At 49.2% G+C, this 17133-nt stretch overlaps 1 protein-coding gene across 1 annotated transcript in view; it reads right to left on the bottom strand.

Moving 5' to 3' along the window:
- Positions 1-5282: 5282 nt before the first annotated feature.
- hcn4l (hyperpolarization activated cyclic nucleotide-gated potassium channel 4l) overlaps positions 5283-17133 on the bottom strand; it is a 27578-nt gene continuing 15727 nt past the window's right edge. Inside the window, 6 exon segments of the mRNA XM_048256576.1 lie at positions 5283-5905; positions 5907-6070; positions 7517-7618; positions 7621-7680; positions 12755-12995; positions 13447-13593. Coding sequence (XP_048112533.1) covers positions 5357-5905; positions 5907-6070; positions 7517-7618; positions 7621-7680; positions 12755-12995; positions 13447-13593 — 1263 coding nt within the window. The 3' untranslated portion in view covers positions 5283-5356.

The following is a 17133-nucleotide window of genomic DNA, read 5'->3' as shown; positions in this document are numbered from 1 at the left end:
GCCATAAAGCAGCTCTCGCCATGAACTCACTTAATTAGCCGCTCAAAGAGCACTTCAGCAGATTGACACATCAGCCGTCACAACTAAACGCACCACAAGCCATGGATGGCGCTCCACTCCCATTGGTTGGGTTTCACTAGACCAGCAAAAATAAGCTCTCAACGTACTGTCAAAGGAGAGGACGCTATGATTATGAGTGTGATCCTCTGTATGTGTGTGTGTGTGTGTGTGTGTTTGTAGGGAAGAGGATTCCTTGTGCACTGTAAAGGTCATCTGTGTGTATTACACTTGACATGTTATTCTCCCCTTATCTCAGTTCCGCGTCCATCTTAAAAGAGTTCCGAGGCTCACTGCGGTATGGTCAGACGAAAGCCCCCTCATCCTGCATCAGAACGCGCTTCTCACTGAGTGTGTGTGTGTGTGTGTGTGTGTGTGAAGGAGAGAGAGACAGAGAGAGAAAGACAATGTGTCAGAATGAGTGTGTGTGTGAGAGAGAGAGGTTGTGTGTGTGTGTGACTGAGCCGTCTACATTTCACATTGGAATTCGCGTCACCTCACAGTGTCCTGCAGACAAGACAGATCCATCTCACCTGCACAGACACCGTGTGTGTGTGTGGCAGTGACGCGCCTTGGTGCTAAAAGCAACCAGTGTGATGCAGAGGCAGAGCTGTGTGTGTGTGTGTATGTATATGTTGGGGGTGTGCTCTGCTAACAGCACCAGGTGCGCAGTGCTGCGTCAGGAAAGTGGGGGAGGAGGACGCTAGGGCTGTTGCCTAGCGAGGGATTAATCCTGCAGAGAGAGGAGGAAGTGGGTGATGCTATCTGCCTCTGTCTCATGGCCTACATCAGAGACAGCCTGGATCTGATAGACCAGCACACACACACAAACACACACAGACACACACACACACACCGTGCACACTCATACACACATGCACACAGTCATGCTTTCTTCATACACACACATTCTTCACACACATGCACCCCCCAGGGCAGGACTACCGACTGCCACTGCAGGGGCTGGACTCTCAAGGACACGACCTTCCTGTTCCCACTGTCTCAGGGCTGAAGAGAAGAGAACAGAGAGAGGGAGAGAGAGAGGGAGGGAGGGAGAAGAGGAGAGGAAGGAGAGGCTAAGCTACTGAATCAAGCCATCAGGAGTATAAGGCAGCTCATCCTGGGAAGAACAACACATTGTTGTTGTTTATTTGTTTACCTCCTGTTCCAGAGTAGACCTGCAGAGATCCGTTTGTCTGCACCACACCTTCCCCAGGTCTCTGCTTTGACTTCACACAGACTCACACATATCAGGATAGAATGGAGTGTGTGTGTGTGTTTGGTCAACAGTCTGTTTACAGCTACATACCATATGTGTGGCAGGCCACCATGATGACCTTATTTGTTTTTTTATTTCTTTGTTGGCAGTTGTGTGTTTAACATAACAGATAAACACACGCACACACGCACACACACAAACAGATGCCTGAAAACAGCCCATGTGCAATACGTTCAAGATAAATATACACACACACACAGACGCCTGAAAACATCCCATGTGCAACACATAACAGATAAACACACACACACACACACACACACACACAGACGCCTGAAAACAGCCCATGTGCAATACGATACAGATAAACATACACACACACAGACACCTGAAAACAGCCCATGTGCATCATGTAACAGATAAGCACACACACAGACGCCTGAAAACATCCCATGGGCAACACACCGCTAGTAAGCTGAGACCTTGGCTATGAGCATCTAACGCAGTACATTTGGCCTGAAAACAGCCTGTGTGTGATAGACCCCGAGCATGTGTGCGTTAGACCCTGAGTGCGTGTGATATACCCTGAGTGTGTGTTACAGAACCTGAGTGTGTGTTATAGACCCTGAGTGTGTGTGATAGACCCTGAGTGTGTGTTATAGACCCTGTATGTGTGTGATAGACCCTGAGTGTGTGTTACAGAACCTGAGTGTGTGTTATAGACCCTGAGTGTGTGTTATAGAACCTGAGTGTGTGTTACAGAACCTGAGTGTGTGTTATAGACCCTGAGTGTGTGTGATAGACCCTGAGTGTGTGTTATAGACCCTGAGTGTGTGTGATAGACCCTGAGTGTGTGTTACAGAACCTGAGTGTGTGTTATAGACCCTGAGTGTGTGTTTTAGAGTGTGTGTTATAGACCCTGAGTGTGTGTGATAGACCCTGAGTGTGTGTTATAGACCCCGAGTAAGAGGCTTCGTCCAGTGCTGGTGTCCAGAGCATTCATGTGCGAAGCTGTTACCACATGTGACTGTGTGTGGCCATGAGCTGGCGTTGGAGTATGTGTGTGTGTGTCATGTGGTGACATTGTGTGTGTGTGTGTGTGTGCTGTGTGATCACTGACGCCCTCTAAAAAAACAAATCAATGTGACACGAGAGAGAGGGGGTTTCTGAGTCATCTGTAATTCAGATTCCACAATGACAATATGGATTTCGGAACAGAAAGGTCAAACAAATGGAGATGTTTGTGAAAAGAAAACTGCATAGCTTGGTAGAGATATTCCCTTTGGAGTGAGGGGTCGGTTTTCGCCTTGTCCCATCCCCCACCACACGCACACACACACACACACACACACACACACATGCACACGCACACACACACACACACACACACAGACACAGACACAGACACAGACACAGACACAGACACACACACACACACACACACACACACACACACACACACCCATGCACACACACACACACAAACAGCCCTGGGCTGCTCTGCAGGGCCAACAGGGGGCAGCACTGCAGAAGGAGCCTGGTACAGATAGAAAACAACACAGGGACAAAACCTCAATGGAAATATACAGTTGGCGAGGACTTAACAATATACATTATAGGAAACAGTTTGTTTAGGTTCAACAGAGATCAAATAAATAAATAATTGCAGCTGTCAACACTCTGGTCCACCGGTCCTGATAAATACACAATTCAGTATTGTACAATATGTGCATTAGGAAAATGGTATTGGATAGTCACGTCAAATTACAATTGCAGTTGTTATTGAATTATTATTACTATTGTTTACATAGACTGTAACAACTTTGGCATTTGGGTGTGGAATGACATACGTTTTAAAAATGGTGATATGTTAGTGCATCGTCCATTATTGTAGACAAGCTCCTCCTGTTTCTTTGAGAGGCAGAGAGTAGGCTGCTCTCCGCAGTACAAAAACTCCGCCCATGTGCAAAACCAAACACTCACACACACAGTTTATTGCTGAAGTACTGCACAGGTCCTCCAAAGCCCATACAAAATGATGCGGTACATTCTTCATCTGAACTGGTTGTGGTGGAAGCGAAGGGTCGGAGCCCTTCTGACTTGAGGCTCTAAGGCAGTGGAGATTAAAAAAGGAAAAGGCCATAGACTCAACGCCACCCCTCTGTCAAGTCAACAAGCTCGTCGCCATGTGCATGGGGTCAAGGTCTAGTGGACAGATCTGCCATGGCTGGGCTAATTGGGTTTCTGAGCGTGGCTGTATGTACTTGTCAGTGAGTTTGTGTGTGTGTGTGTGTGTGTGTGTGTGTGTGTGTGTGTGTGTGTGTGTGTGTGTGTGTGTGACATGAATCCTGAAGCTGTGTCAGACAGATGAGAGTTGCACAATATGATTATTTATCCGTCAACATGACATAAGGTGTACACGAGCACGTATAGGTGTGTGTGTGTGTGTGTGTGTGTGTGTGTGTGTGTGTGTGTGTGTGTGTGTCTGTGTGTGTGTGTGTGTATGTATCTGTGTGTGTGTATGTGTGTGTGTGTGTGTGTGTGTGTGTGTGTATCTGTGTGTGAGAGTGTGTGAGTGTAGGGGTGTGTGAGTGTGAACTTATGTGTAGGGGTGTGTGTTTGTGTGTCACCCTCTTATTTGTATATGGACAGCACAAACTCTCTGTTTCTGTGTTCAAACCGGCCCCACCCTACCTCGTGTATGTGTTTTAGGGGGACAGACCCCCCTCCCACACACACACACACACACACACACACACACTCAAGCAGCTGTGGGAAACTCTGGGAAGACAAGTCGAGGGTCAGGATCTCGTCTCAGGACTCAGCCAGACAAACGCCTATTATTATTATTATTATTACATTTCCTTTCTTATCATTTGAGACTTTCCTTTCTCGATATTCACTATATTTGGCTGAAACAAAAAAAAGCTTTCAATAGTTTTGGTTTAGAAAAGGTGGAGTGGATGGGGAGGTCATGAGGTCATAGGTCATGAGGGCCAAGTGCCCGTGAGTGATCGTCCGTGTGGACGGCAGCGGTATGCGTGGTTGCATGGGAACTGTAGTCATGATACTGAACGATGGAGAAACAGAGTCCAAGCTCGTCCCAGGGGGTCACCTCACAAATTAGAGGGCAGTTTGGGGTGCGGCACACCCCCCCCTGGCGTCCCGGGCGCTGAGTCGTCCCGAGGGGGGGGTGTGGGTGTAGGTGTGGGTGACCCCCCTAGGGAGAGCCTGGGGCTTAGGGATGTGGTGGATGTCTGTCTGGAGAGGGCAGTGGGTCCGGGGAGGGTGGACAGGGGTCTGCTGCCCGGAATGGGCGAGGGCGAGCTGTGCGGCGAGAAGCTTGGAGAGCGTGTGTCCGGCGGCGTCACCGCCACCGTCACCCCGGACCATTCCTTGAGCCGCGGAGGTGTGTGTGAGGCGGTGATGGTGCTGACGTCCTGCAGGGAGAGGTCCACCACACACTCTGCTGCTCGCGCTTCTCTCCGAGGGCTCGGCCGCGGGGTCACGCTCGGGCTGGGCGTCTGTGGGGGGCAGAGAACGTGTAGGGTGGTCAGGTGACCTGGGGAGCTAGAGGCGCCGGACGACTGACCGGGACTGTGCTGCCAGCGCGTGTCCAGCAGGGGGCTCTGCAGCAGCGGGCTGGGTGCGGGTGGCGTGTCTGAGTTAGGCGAGGCAGTTCGCGAGCCATACTGCGCCAGTGAGGCCAACGCCGACGACTCAGGCGTCAGCACCGGCGTGACCACCACCTGCTGCCCCGCGTGTCGGGACGCCGGCTGCTCCAGAAGCTTCCGGGGGCCAGTGGGGGAGCCAGCGGCAGAGTAGAGGGCGAAGGGCTGGTTGCTGGCGGTCCTGCCCAGCCGGATGCCCTCCTGGCTGGGCTTGGCCGGTGCAGGGGCCGGGGAGAGGGTTGGGGTTGGTGCTGGCACGGGGGCAGGGGCGTGCTGCAGCTGGCTCAGGATGGGGTTGATGGAACTGGCCACCAGTGGAGCCAGACTGGAGCCTATAGCAGCAAACTGGGTCCTGCCTGAACTGCCTCTCGCTGGCGCCCCCTGCTGGAAGAAGCCTGGCAGCGGTGCGCTAGAGAAGGGCTGAGAGAGGGACAGGGGCAGGGGCAGGGGCAGGGGGAGGAGGGTGCAGCTGGGCAGAGCTGGAGGAGGTGGACACACAGGCGGGGGGCGGCTGTCTCTGGGGGAAAAGCACACTGGTGCCCCCTGGCTGCGAGGAGGGGGAAGTGACAGTGGTGGTGCAGGTGGTGGTGGTAGTGGTGGTGGCGGCAGGGAAGTGGGGGATGGAGGTGAGCGATGCTGAAGAGGCACGCTTGGCCCTGAGCGAGTCCAGGATGGGCGTCTCAACCCCCGATGAGAACTGAGATGGGGCGGCGGAGGTGGAGGCGGTTGCCGTGGGGACGGATGCGGGTCCAGCCAGCGAGGAGGACGCCCCGAGCGGAAACCTACGCATTGTGTTGGGGCGGCCCTTCAGCGAGCCGTGCGGGGCAGCGGGCGGGCGGTAGAAGGTTTGGTGCAGGTGCGGGTGGCGAGGCGCCAATAGCCCGCCCGGAGGTGGTCGCCCTGCAGGCCTGCCTGGATGCCTGGGAGCCCAGATGGGGGGGTGTGTCGGGGCCGAGAGGCGGGGGCCCCCCCATGGGCGTGTTGGTGGGGATGAGGTGGGCACAATGTGCCATGTCACGGTCGTGCTGCACAATCTGCTGGATGATCTCGTTCTCCTGGTAGTTTAAAGCCCCAGAGTTCAGGTCGTGCTGCACCTTGTGCTGGAGGATGGAGTTCCTCTTTCCTGGGGCAGAGCAAACACACACCAGTCAGACGCAAATCAAACACACACCAGTCAGACGCAAAGCAAACATACGCCATTCAGACGCAAAGCAAACACACAACAGTCAGTAGCAACATCACCTCAATACGGGGCAAAGCAATCACACACCTGTCAGACGCAAAGCAAACACACATCAGTCAGATGCAACGCAAACACACAGTCGCCAGTCAGACGCAAAGCAAACACACGCCAGTCAGACGCAACGCAAACACACACCAGTCAGACGCAAAGCAAACACACACCCGTCAGGTGCAAAGCAAACACACACCCGTCAGGTGCAAAGTAAACACACACCAGTCAGGCGCAAGGCGAACACACACCATTCAGACGCAACATCACTGTATATCACTTCACAGAGCAGTGCCCATGGGCTGGGCTGGACCACACCACACATCAAACTGTTTCACAGTTAGTCTTCCTGAACAGAGACTTATATAAACCGATCCTGGTCAACTACTCGTGAGGTTAACGGAAGAACAGATATACTTTAACAGATGAATCATCTGACACTAACATGATTCGGCCAAAGGGAGAGGCAGCTAATTCCCACTGTATGTGTGTGTGTGTGTGTGTGTGTGTGTGTGAAAATGAAAGCTGGTTTGGATCAGTAGAATGCAGCGTGTGCACTGAGGATAGGCGTAGTGGAAAAATCCAAAATGCAGTGATGAGACAGGAGAGGACAGGCCAGCAGGTGGCAGTATTTTGGCCAAAATGTTGGTGAAGTCCACGCAACAGCAAGAAAGCGAATGCTGCAGGGACATAATCCTATTACAAAACAATCCATAAAGCAAGAGGGTACAGACTCACATGGGCCAGCGCCACTCCTCCCTCTGGAATAAACAGCTGTGCTTAAGTACACACACACACACACACACACACACACACACACACACACACACACACACACACGCTTAATACTCAGCATTTGTGACATGCTGCAGACGGGATGCTTAAATACTGGGCATTTGTGACATGCTGCAGACGAGATGCATGACTTCACCCTAATGTGCCTGCTCATCACAGGGTCGTGGAAGAGATGGGATCTCAAGCATTGGGAGTTTGGGGAGTGTGACTCATACTAGTCTTTTGTCTTTTGAGTTTTTGAGTCGTGACTCACACACACACACACACACACACACACACATACACACTTGATACCTGTTCCATACCTCTCTCTACCTCAGTGCTCTCCCTTACACACACACACCACACACACATACACACACACATACACACATGCACACACACAAACACACACACACCTATCCGATCGATTTGATCTGTGACTCACCTATGCGATCGATTTCATCTCAGACTCACCTATCCGATCGATTTCATCTCAGACTCACCTATCCGATCGATTTCATCTCAGACTCACCTATGCGATCGATTTCATCTCAGACTCACCTATGCGGTCCAGGCGGTCCAGCGCCACGGTCTCGAAGGCGCGTCTCATCATGGGGTACTCCTCCAGCACCTCGTTGAAGTGGTCGGCGGGGCGGTAGAACCCGGCGAATGCGTCTCCGCCCGCACGCTGGCCGTCCGCCGCCCGCGGGTTAGCAAGCAGATTTCTGCAGGGGAAAACACTCAGTGAGTCACACGCAGCGGGCGCACACACACACACACACACACACACACACACACATACACAACTCCACTGCTCCAGACGGGAACAAGGACTGCTGTTGGGCTCCATCATGCACCCGGTCAGCACCAGAGGGAGGAGTTGACCACACCCTGCTGCTGGGGCTCTGCGGTGATGGCGACGTGGCAGACGAGGCCGAATCTCCCCAGCTGGGGGGCTTCAACTACCTTCACATTGGCAGACATTGGACAAGGGTGCACAGTTGTACTTGGACGTGACTGAGATATTCTGGACCCGAAATAAATCCTGTCACCGTAACCTGCTACGCCTGGCTGCTGCCTCTCTGGACAGTCATGTGGTCAACAGGAGAATATTCCCTATTCTTATAACATCAGCGGTCCATCCGGCCACTGCGTGCACCTACCACACATAGACATGCTTTTCAGTGGCCTGGTCAGTGGTGGTGAAAATGTGCGGAGATATTCCTAATTTCTGTGGTGTGTGTTCTGTAATGTGGTGTGTGTTCTGTAATGTGGTGTGTGTTCTGTAGTGTGGTGTGTGTTCTGTAGTGTGGTGTGTGTTCTGTAATGTGGTGTGTGTTCTGTAGTGTGGTGTGTGTTCTGTAATGTGTGTGTGGTGTGTGTTCTGTAATGTGGTGTGTGTTCTGTAGTGTGGTGTGGTGTGTGTTCTGTAATGTGGTGTGTGTTCTGTAATGTGGTGTGGTGTGTGTGTTCTGTGGTGTGGTGTGTGTGTTCTGTAGTGTGGTGTGGTGTGTGTTCTGCCAAGTGTGTTGTGTGTTCTGTTCTGTAATGTGGTGTGTGTTCTGTAATGTGGTGTGGTGTGTGTTCTGTAATGGGGTGTGGTGTGTGTTCTGTAATGTGTGTGGTGTGTGTTCTGTAATGTGGTGTGTGTTCTGTAGTGTGGTGTGTGTTCTGTTCTGTGGTGTGGTGTGTGTTCTGTAGTGTGGTGTGGTGTGTGTTCTGTGGTGTGGTGTGTGTTCTGTAATGTGGTGTGGTGTGTGTTCTGTAGTGTGGTGTGTTCTGTGGTGTGTGTTCTGTAGTGTGGTGTGTGTTCTGTAATGTGGTGTGGTGTGTGTTCTGTAATGTGGTGTGTGTTCTGTAGTGTTCTGTAATGTGGTGTATTTTGTGTGTGTGGTGTGTGTTCTGTAATTGTTCTGTAGTGTGGTGTGTGTTCTGTAATGTGGTGTGGTGTGTGTTCTGTAATGTGGTGTGTGTTCTGTAGTGTGGTGTGTGTTCTGTAATGTGGTGTGGTGTGTGTTCTGTAATGTGTGGTGTGTTCTGTAGTGTGGTGTGTGTTCTGTAGTGTGGTGTGTGTTCTGTGGTGTGGTGTGTGTTCTGTGTGGTGGTGTGTTCTGTAGTGTGGTGTGTGTTGTGTAGTGTGGTGTGTGTTCTGTAATGTGGTGTGGTGTGTGTTCTGTAATGTGGTGTGTGTTCTGTAGTGTGTGTGGTGTGTGTTCTGTAGTGTGGTGTGTGTTCTGTAATGTGGTGTGGTGTGTGTTCTGTAGTGTGGTGTGTGTTCTGTAGTGTGGTGTGTGTTCTGTAGTGTGGTGTGTGTTCTGTAATGTGGTGTGTGGTGTGTGTTCTGTGGTGTGGTGTGTTCTGTAGTGTGGTGTGTGTTCTGGTGTGTGTTCTGTAGTGGTGTGTGTGTTTGTAGTGTGGTGTGTGTTCTGTAATGTGGTGTGTGTTCTGTAATGTGGTGTGTGTTCTGTAGTGTGGTGTGTATTTTGTAGTGTGGTGTGTGTTCTGTAATGGGGTGTGGTGTGTGTTCTGTAATGTGGTGTGGTGTGTGTTCTGTAATGTGGTGTGTGTTCTGTAGTGTGGTGTGTGTTCTGTAATGTGGTGTGTGTTCTGTAATGTGGTGTGGTGTGTGTAATGTGGGTGTGTTCTGTAGTGTGGTGTGTGTTCTGTAATGTGGTGTGTGTTCTGTAGTGTGGTGTGTGTTCTGTAATGTGGTGTGGTGTGTGTTCTGTAATGTGGTGTGTGTTCTGTAGTGTGGTGTGTATTTTGTAGTGTGGTGTGTGTTCTGTAATGTGGTGTGGTGTGTGTTCTGTAGTGTGTTGTGTGTTTTGTAGTGTGGTGTGTGTTCTGTAATGTGGTGTGTGTTCTGTAATGTGGTGTGTGGTGTGTGTGTGTTCTGTAGTGTGGTGTGGTGTGTGTTCTGTAGTGTGGTGTGTGTTCTGTAATGTGGTGTGGTGTGTGTTCTGTAGTGTGGTGTGTTCTGTAGTGTGGTGTGTGTTCTGTATGTGGTGTGTGTGTGTGTAGTGTGGTGTGTTGTTGTGTTTTGTAGTGTGGTGTGTGTGTGTGTGTTCTGTGGTGTGTGTGTGTTCTGTAGTGTGGTGTGTGTTCTGTAATGTGGTGTGGTGTGTGTTCTGTAGTGTGTTGTGTGTTTTGTAGTGTGGTGTGTGTTCTGTAATGTGGTGTGTGTTCTGTAATGTGGTGTGTGTTCTGTAGTGTGGTGTGTGTTCTGTAGTGTGGTGTGTGTTCTGTAATGTGGTGTGTGTTCTGTAATGTGGTGTGTGTTCTGTGCCTCTTTAAAGAAACTCTCTCCACTCAGGGGCCTTGGTGGGTGTGTGTAGCATTGCCATGGTGACCACGTCCAAGAGTTTGAAAGAGTTTTGAAGGGAGTGTGCGGTAGCCCATCTGGTTGTGACTGATGAGCACGCTAATTAGGACCTAGCATCTCAAAATAATTAATATCGCTCGGACTGTCTGTCCCAGGAGTGACACCCTTGGCAATTCTGCGAGAGGAGTTGAAATCTGTAACTATTTCTCACATTTCCACCCTCTGAGCAGAGCCAAAGGTTTGGTGAGGACGGTCTGATTGTTTTTTGTTGTTTTTAAACAGCATCGCTGGTGTTTGATGCTTTGCTCCATAAAGGAGGTGTGGCATCCTTCCCCCTGGTGCGGTCCACTCTTTTGTCCAAAGTGCTTAATTCCAGCCCGTTCCACTTCTGTGCGAAACAAGAGTCATGCATCTGCGGCTCTGGGAGTAACCCCAGCAAACCCCCGCTGTAAAACGTACAACCTGAGGCCTGTAATCCTGCCGAGACCCATAAATGCTCCTTTCTCAGCTTAGCGCTTCACCCGCCTAATCTACCGAGAGAGGCAGCCGAAACAGGATCCATTAGGACACAGCCAGCACAGCTCTTCACATCAGACATGCAACATACCGTGCTCAGAGTTCCCATTCATACTCAGACATAATAACCCACTCTCATATTCAAACATAATAACCTACCCTCATATTCAAACATAACTCATACTCAAACATAATAACCCACCCTCATACTCAAACATAATAACCCACCCTCATACTCAAACATAATAACCCCCCCTCATATTCAAACATAACTCATACTCAAACATAATAACCCACCCTCATACTCAAACATAATAACCCACCCTCATACTCAAACATAATAACCCACCCTCATACTCAAACATAATAACCCACCTTCATATTCAAACATAATAACCCCCCCTCATATTCAAACATAACTCATACTCAAACATAATAACCCACCTTCATATTCAAACATAATGCCCCCCACCCCACCCCTCATACTCAACATAACACCCCCCCCAACCCAATCCTCATACCCAAATATAATATTCCACCACCCCCCGCAACCTAACCAACCTCGCCCTCCTTATTGGGGGGCTGGCTGGCTATGGGGACAGTGGGATAGTGATGTGGTGGTGACTCCTGTAGGGGAGTCTGGTGGGGTGGCATGCAGAGGGGAGTCTGCACTCACAAGCACAAGCTACCAGGAGCAACAAGCTCCAGGGACACACAGGCAAGTGGCAATGCATTACCCACACACAAACAGTCCAGAGTTAAAACATGCTCTTTACTGGCTCAGTCCCTCAAGGTCACTCTGTGTGTGAGCTGTTTCAGCACTTCGGTGTGGAGAGGGAGGGAGAAAATGACAGAGAGAGAGAGAGAGAGAGAGAGAGAGAGAGAGAGAGAGAGAGGGGGTGGGGGGGTGAAAAAGAAAAAGAGGATGGGTGGGGAGAGAGTTGCTGACTTGGTCATTTATTTCTCCACCATCAGGAGGTGTCAGGGCGGGCAGCAGGTAAGAGAAGGTCAACTGACGTGTTCCGAACCCAACACCAACCCCAGACACACTCTCTGCAGGACACAACAGCACTCCAAAAGCATTCGGATGAGAGTCACGTTCATGAGGAGGGGACCAAGGGAGTCTGGCTGCGATAGTCCTCTGAATAAGATCTAATATAAAGAGGACCCATCTCTCAGTGAGTGCACTAGTGGTTAGTCCTCTGATGCAGTGACCTTATGAGCACAGCACCATCACATTCTCACAGCCTGCTGGGATATAGAGACCAAAGCAGCCTACTGCCACAATTACAAGGGGAAGAAGCTTGTTGCTCTGTCTCCTACTACATCCCAGTCTCTCTCTCTCTCTCTCTCTCTCTCTCTCTCCACTCTCTCTCTCTCACACACACACTCTATCTCACTCTCTCACTCTCCCTCTAACTCTTTCTCTAATTCTCTTACTCTCAATCTCTCTGTCTTTCTCGCTCTCTGACTCTCTATCTCTATTTCCCTCCCATATTAAACACTGACTTGTCACAGACTGTAGTCCAGCTATTTGAAAGTTGAGCCAACAAATGTTATTGTAAATTCAACAAATGAACGAGTGTAAAAACTGAAAATAAACAAAGAATTTCATCATATAATTCTTTTCATAAGAGCCCGACAGAATATTGTTTAAAGGATCATGCCATTTTTGGGGGGTTTTGAGCTTATTTGTCGTCTACTATTTGTCGAGTTAGATAAGGGAAGATACATACCCTTCTTGTCTCTGTGCGTGCAATAATCCAATGGTTAGCCTAGCTTAGCATAATTAACTGGAAGTGGGTCAGACCAGTTAGCCTAAAAGTTCCGTTTTAGTTACAGTATAGGCTAGCAATAGGCCTTTCTTAGCTTTGCTACACACATACACACCCTCACACAAACACCCAAAGTCTCTCGCTCACACACACACACACACACACACACTGACAGCCTGCCCTTACCTCCAAAGTAGGATCCGTCGGAGATCTTGGTCTCTTTGCTGCCCTTGGTGAGCACGCTGAGCACCCCATGCTGGATGAAGTACATCTTTTTGCCCACCATGCCCTCCCTGATGATGTAGTCTCCCGGCTGGAACACCTCGAAGCGTAGCTTCGTCAGCATGGACGTCACAAAGTTCGGGTCCGCGTTAGCAAACAGGGGCATGGTGGCGACCAGCTTCCGACAGTTAAAACTAATTATCTCCTGTGAGGTGAGAGAAAGAGAGAAGGAGGGATAGAGAGGGAGATAAAGGGGAAGAGGTGACAGGGTAGAGAGAAAGTGAGACAGACATTTTGATCATATAAGTAAACCGTACTGAAACAATATGGAGCACAGAACATGAAAGCCACTCAGGTCTCTTACATGCAGGCTAAGCCTCCATACCCAGAGCTCCAACAAACATCCCATAGTGTTCTATAAGGTTATGATAAGATGTTCAGATAAAAGGCTCTTGACTACTGAGTGCTGAGGTCAATCGATCAATAATACGTTCCCAGATAGTACTCTGGCAGATACTGAATGCAGGGGGTCAGTCGATCAGAGCCAAGGCTTTTGGACTGGACTGTAAAGGCTCCTGAATGCTATGGTCATCGGGTCAATGCCGCGGTCATTGGGATGCGCCCTTAAAGACTGTGAGGAAGAAGAAAGAGCTTGCCTCTCGCAGCGGCTCATTCAACTCGCCCAGGATGCTCTCCTCGTCAAACATCTTGCCCTGGTAGCGGTGCTCGTAGTAGTCATGGATACGCTGCCGCATGTCCGCCGGAAGCTTGTGGAAGGACATGTACTGCTCCACCTGCTTGTACTGCATGACAAAGAAAACAAAAACATGTTAGAGTCTGTGTTTCTCTGTTGCAACAGGACAGATGGAGTTGTCAATATGGATGGAGTTATACAATATCCATATCATTATAGGGTTAGGCTACAGGTGGATGCTTGTTCTCAAGGTTAGGGCTTATAAGGTCAAGGTTACGGAAAACATCTCACCCATTACAGCAGGTTACAGGCTAACCAGCCCAGGCACATGGGCCCTAACCAGCCCAGACACATGGGCCCTAACCAGACAAATGGGCCCTAACCAGCCCAGACACATGGGCCCTAAACAGCCCAGACACATGGGCCCTAACCAGACGCATGGGCCCTAACCAGACACACACACACACCCTATACAGACATCTACAAGCACACACACACACACACACACAGAGCTGAGTTTCTGCAGGTTCAGTGCATCGGAACACCTACGATAAAAATACCCAAGACATAATAAGGTAAGACACATTAAACTAGGCCAAGACCAACTAATTTAAACTAAACTAAGATAAGACAACCTATAAGCTCAGATATGCTAAAGTAAGCTAAGATAAAATAAGATTAGCTAGTTAAAAAAAACCTAAACTAAGATCAGATATGCTAAGATAAGGGCTAAGCTAGAATCCAGTCATGACTGCTGCCTCTCCACAACTCTCCTCCTCCTCCTTCTGCTCTGTCCACAGCTCTCCTCCTCCTCTCTCTACATTATTACATGCACACACACACAAACACACACACAAATTCATTCATACACACAGCACATTTTTCCTCTTTGTATTGTTTTTGTTTGTTTGTTGTTGTACAATATTTTCCTTTCCACTATGCAAAGTGACCTTGGATTTGAGAAAGGCACTAAACTTGTTAATGTTATTCTTCTTCTTCTTCTTCTCCTTCTTATTATTATTATTATTATAAGAGACACCAAACAACAGGAGACACTTAGCATATCTCAGTCCACAGTCCCTACCCACACACACACACACCACGCCATGCAGAAGTGAACCTAAACATAGATACACTAACACACATGAACCTAAACATGCTGTCATTCAGAGATGCACACACGCATACACATAGAACCCCCCCTACCATACACACACATGCACATACACACACCTCCCCATACACAACTACAACACACACCTCCACACACACAACTAAAACCCACACCTCCAAACACACAACTACAACACACACACACACACACACACACACACACATATCTACAACACACACCTCCACACACACACATATCTACAACACACACCTCCACGCTCACACAAACATACAACACACACTTACACACACACACACACACACACACACACACACACACACACACACACACACACACACACACACACACATATCTACAACACACACCTCCACACACACACAAGCATCTACAACACACACCTCCACACACACACCTCCACACAACAACAATAACAACACATTACATTTCTATAGCGCTTTTCTAGACACTCAAAATGCATCACAGTGAAGGGGGGACCTCACTTACCACCACCAATGTGTAGCACCCACCTGGGTGATACAGGGCAGCCATTATGCGCCAGAGCGCTCACCACACACCAGCTTGAGGTGGAGAGTGAGGAAGTGAATAAGCCAATTACACCGGGTGATGATTAGGGGGCCAGATTGAATGAGCCAGGTTGGGAATTTAGCCAGGACACCAGGGAACTCACCACACACACACCTCCCTATACACACATCTACAACACACACTTTTGCACACACACTTCTACAACACACACCTCCACAGACACACACACATATCTACAACACACACCTCCACACACACACACACATCTAAAACACACGCACCTCCCCATACACACATCTACAACACACACCTCCACACACACATATCTAAATATCTGCAGTAAGGCAGCTCACTGCTCTGGGTTAGTGTGTGCTTCACCTCACTGTGTGTTCATGTGCTTCACCTCACTGTGTGCTCACTGTGTGCTCTGTGTGTTTCACTAATTCACAGATGGGATAAATGCAAAGACCAAATTCCTTGTATACGCAAGTACACTTGGCCTACAAACCTGATTTACATTTACATACACACCACTCCATAATGAAAAGAAAACTGTGGCCAGAAACATGCACAAACACACACACACACACATACACCACATACAACACCTCCCATCACACACAGGGCACATTTAAATCACCTCCCCCATACACACACGCCACATACATCACCTCCCCCATACACCACATACAACACCTCCCATCACACACAGGGCACATTTGAATCACCTCCCCCATACACACACGCCACATACAACACCTCCCCCATACATACACACCACATACAACACCTCCCATCACACACAGTCCACATTTCAATCACATCTCCCCTACACACACACACTACAAAGCAGATACACATCTCCCCCATCTCTCTTCCACCCATTCCCCTCCCTACCCCCCCACACACACATCATCTTAGCCCTAACTTCTATATGCTCTCTCTCACTCTATCTCTCTCTTTCTCTCTCTCTCTCTCTCTCACACACACACACCTAACATCGTACCCATCTCTCCTTACACTCTCAGGCCTCTGTCTTTCTCTCCCTCACACATCAAAGCAACATTATGTAAGATTTATTTTACCTTTTTACCTGTTTATTAGCTTGCTTTTACATATGGCATCCCAAAATCCTATTAATGACATATCGTCATGAAAGGTAGAACCACACAAACACACACACACCACCACACAAATGCTGCTTGCATTTATATAGTGCTTTTCAAGCCACTCAAAGCACTTTACAGTGAAGGAGGAGCCTAACCACCACTAATATGTAGCACAAACTTGGGTGATGCAGGGCAGCCATTATGCGCCAGGACACATAACACACACCAGCTAGAGGTGGAGAATAAGGGAATGAATCAGTGCAGCCAGTTACACCGGGGGATGATTAGGGGGCCAGATTGAATAAGCCAGATTGGGAACACACACACACACACATACACACAGTAATCTATCTCTCATCCTACCCATCTCTCTCTGGCGTCCTGACGCTGCCCCCTCCAGGCTGTCCACTATCCACTACCTGTTCTGGCAGGTACCGGGGCAGCTAAACAAAATATGTGGTCGACTTTTTGCAGCAAGGTTTCTGCAAATATTTCACCAAAGACCAGACAGACCAACCTCTCAGCTGTTAGCTGTGCTGCTGCTGCTGGTGGTTGTGTGTTGCTGTTAGCTGTGCAGCTGCTGGTGGTGGTTGTGTGTTGCTGTTAGCTGTGCTGCTGCTGCTGGTGGTTGTGTGTTGCTGTTAGCTGTGCTGCTGCTGGTGGTTGTGTGTAGCTGGTCCACATCTGTTGGTTGTTGTGTCTTGTGTAGTTGTGTGACTTATTTTAGACAAAAAATACATAATACCCCTATAATGTTTTGGGCCAAACTATACTGAATAGGACACTGATTTTTTAAACATGGTAATACTGGTCTACTGGTCTGCTGCATAAATAAATGTATGTGTTAGGGATGTCCCGA

The sequence above is a fragment of the Alosa alosa genome, chromosome 11, assembly GCF_017589495.1.
Source record: "Alosa alosa isolate M-15738 ecotype Scorff River chromosome 11, AALO_Geno_1.1, whole genome shotgun sequence".
NCBI lineage: Eukaryota > Metazoa > Chordata > Actinopteri > Clupeiformes > Clupeidae > Alosa > Alosa alosa.
Note: the sequence above shows the minus strand (reverse complement) of the source record. Positions and strands in the feature narration are given on the sequence as shown.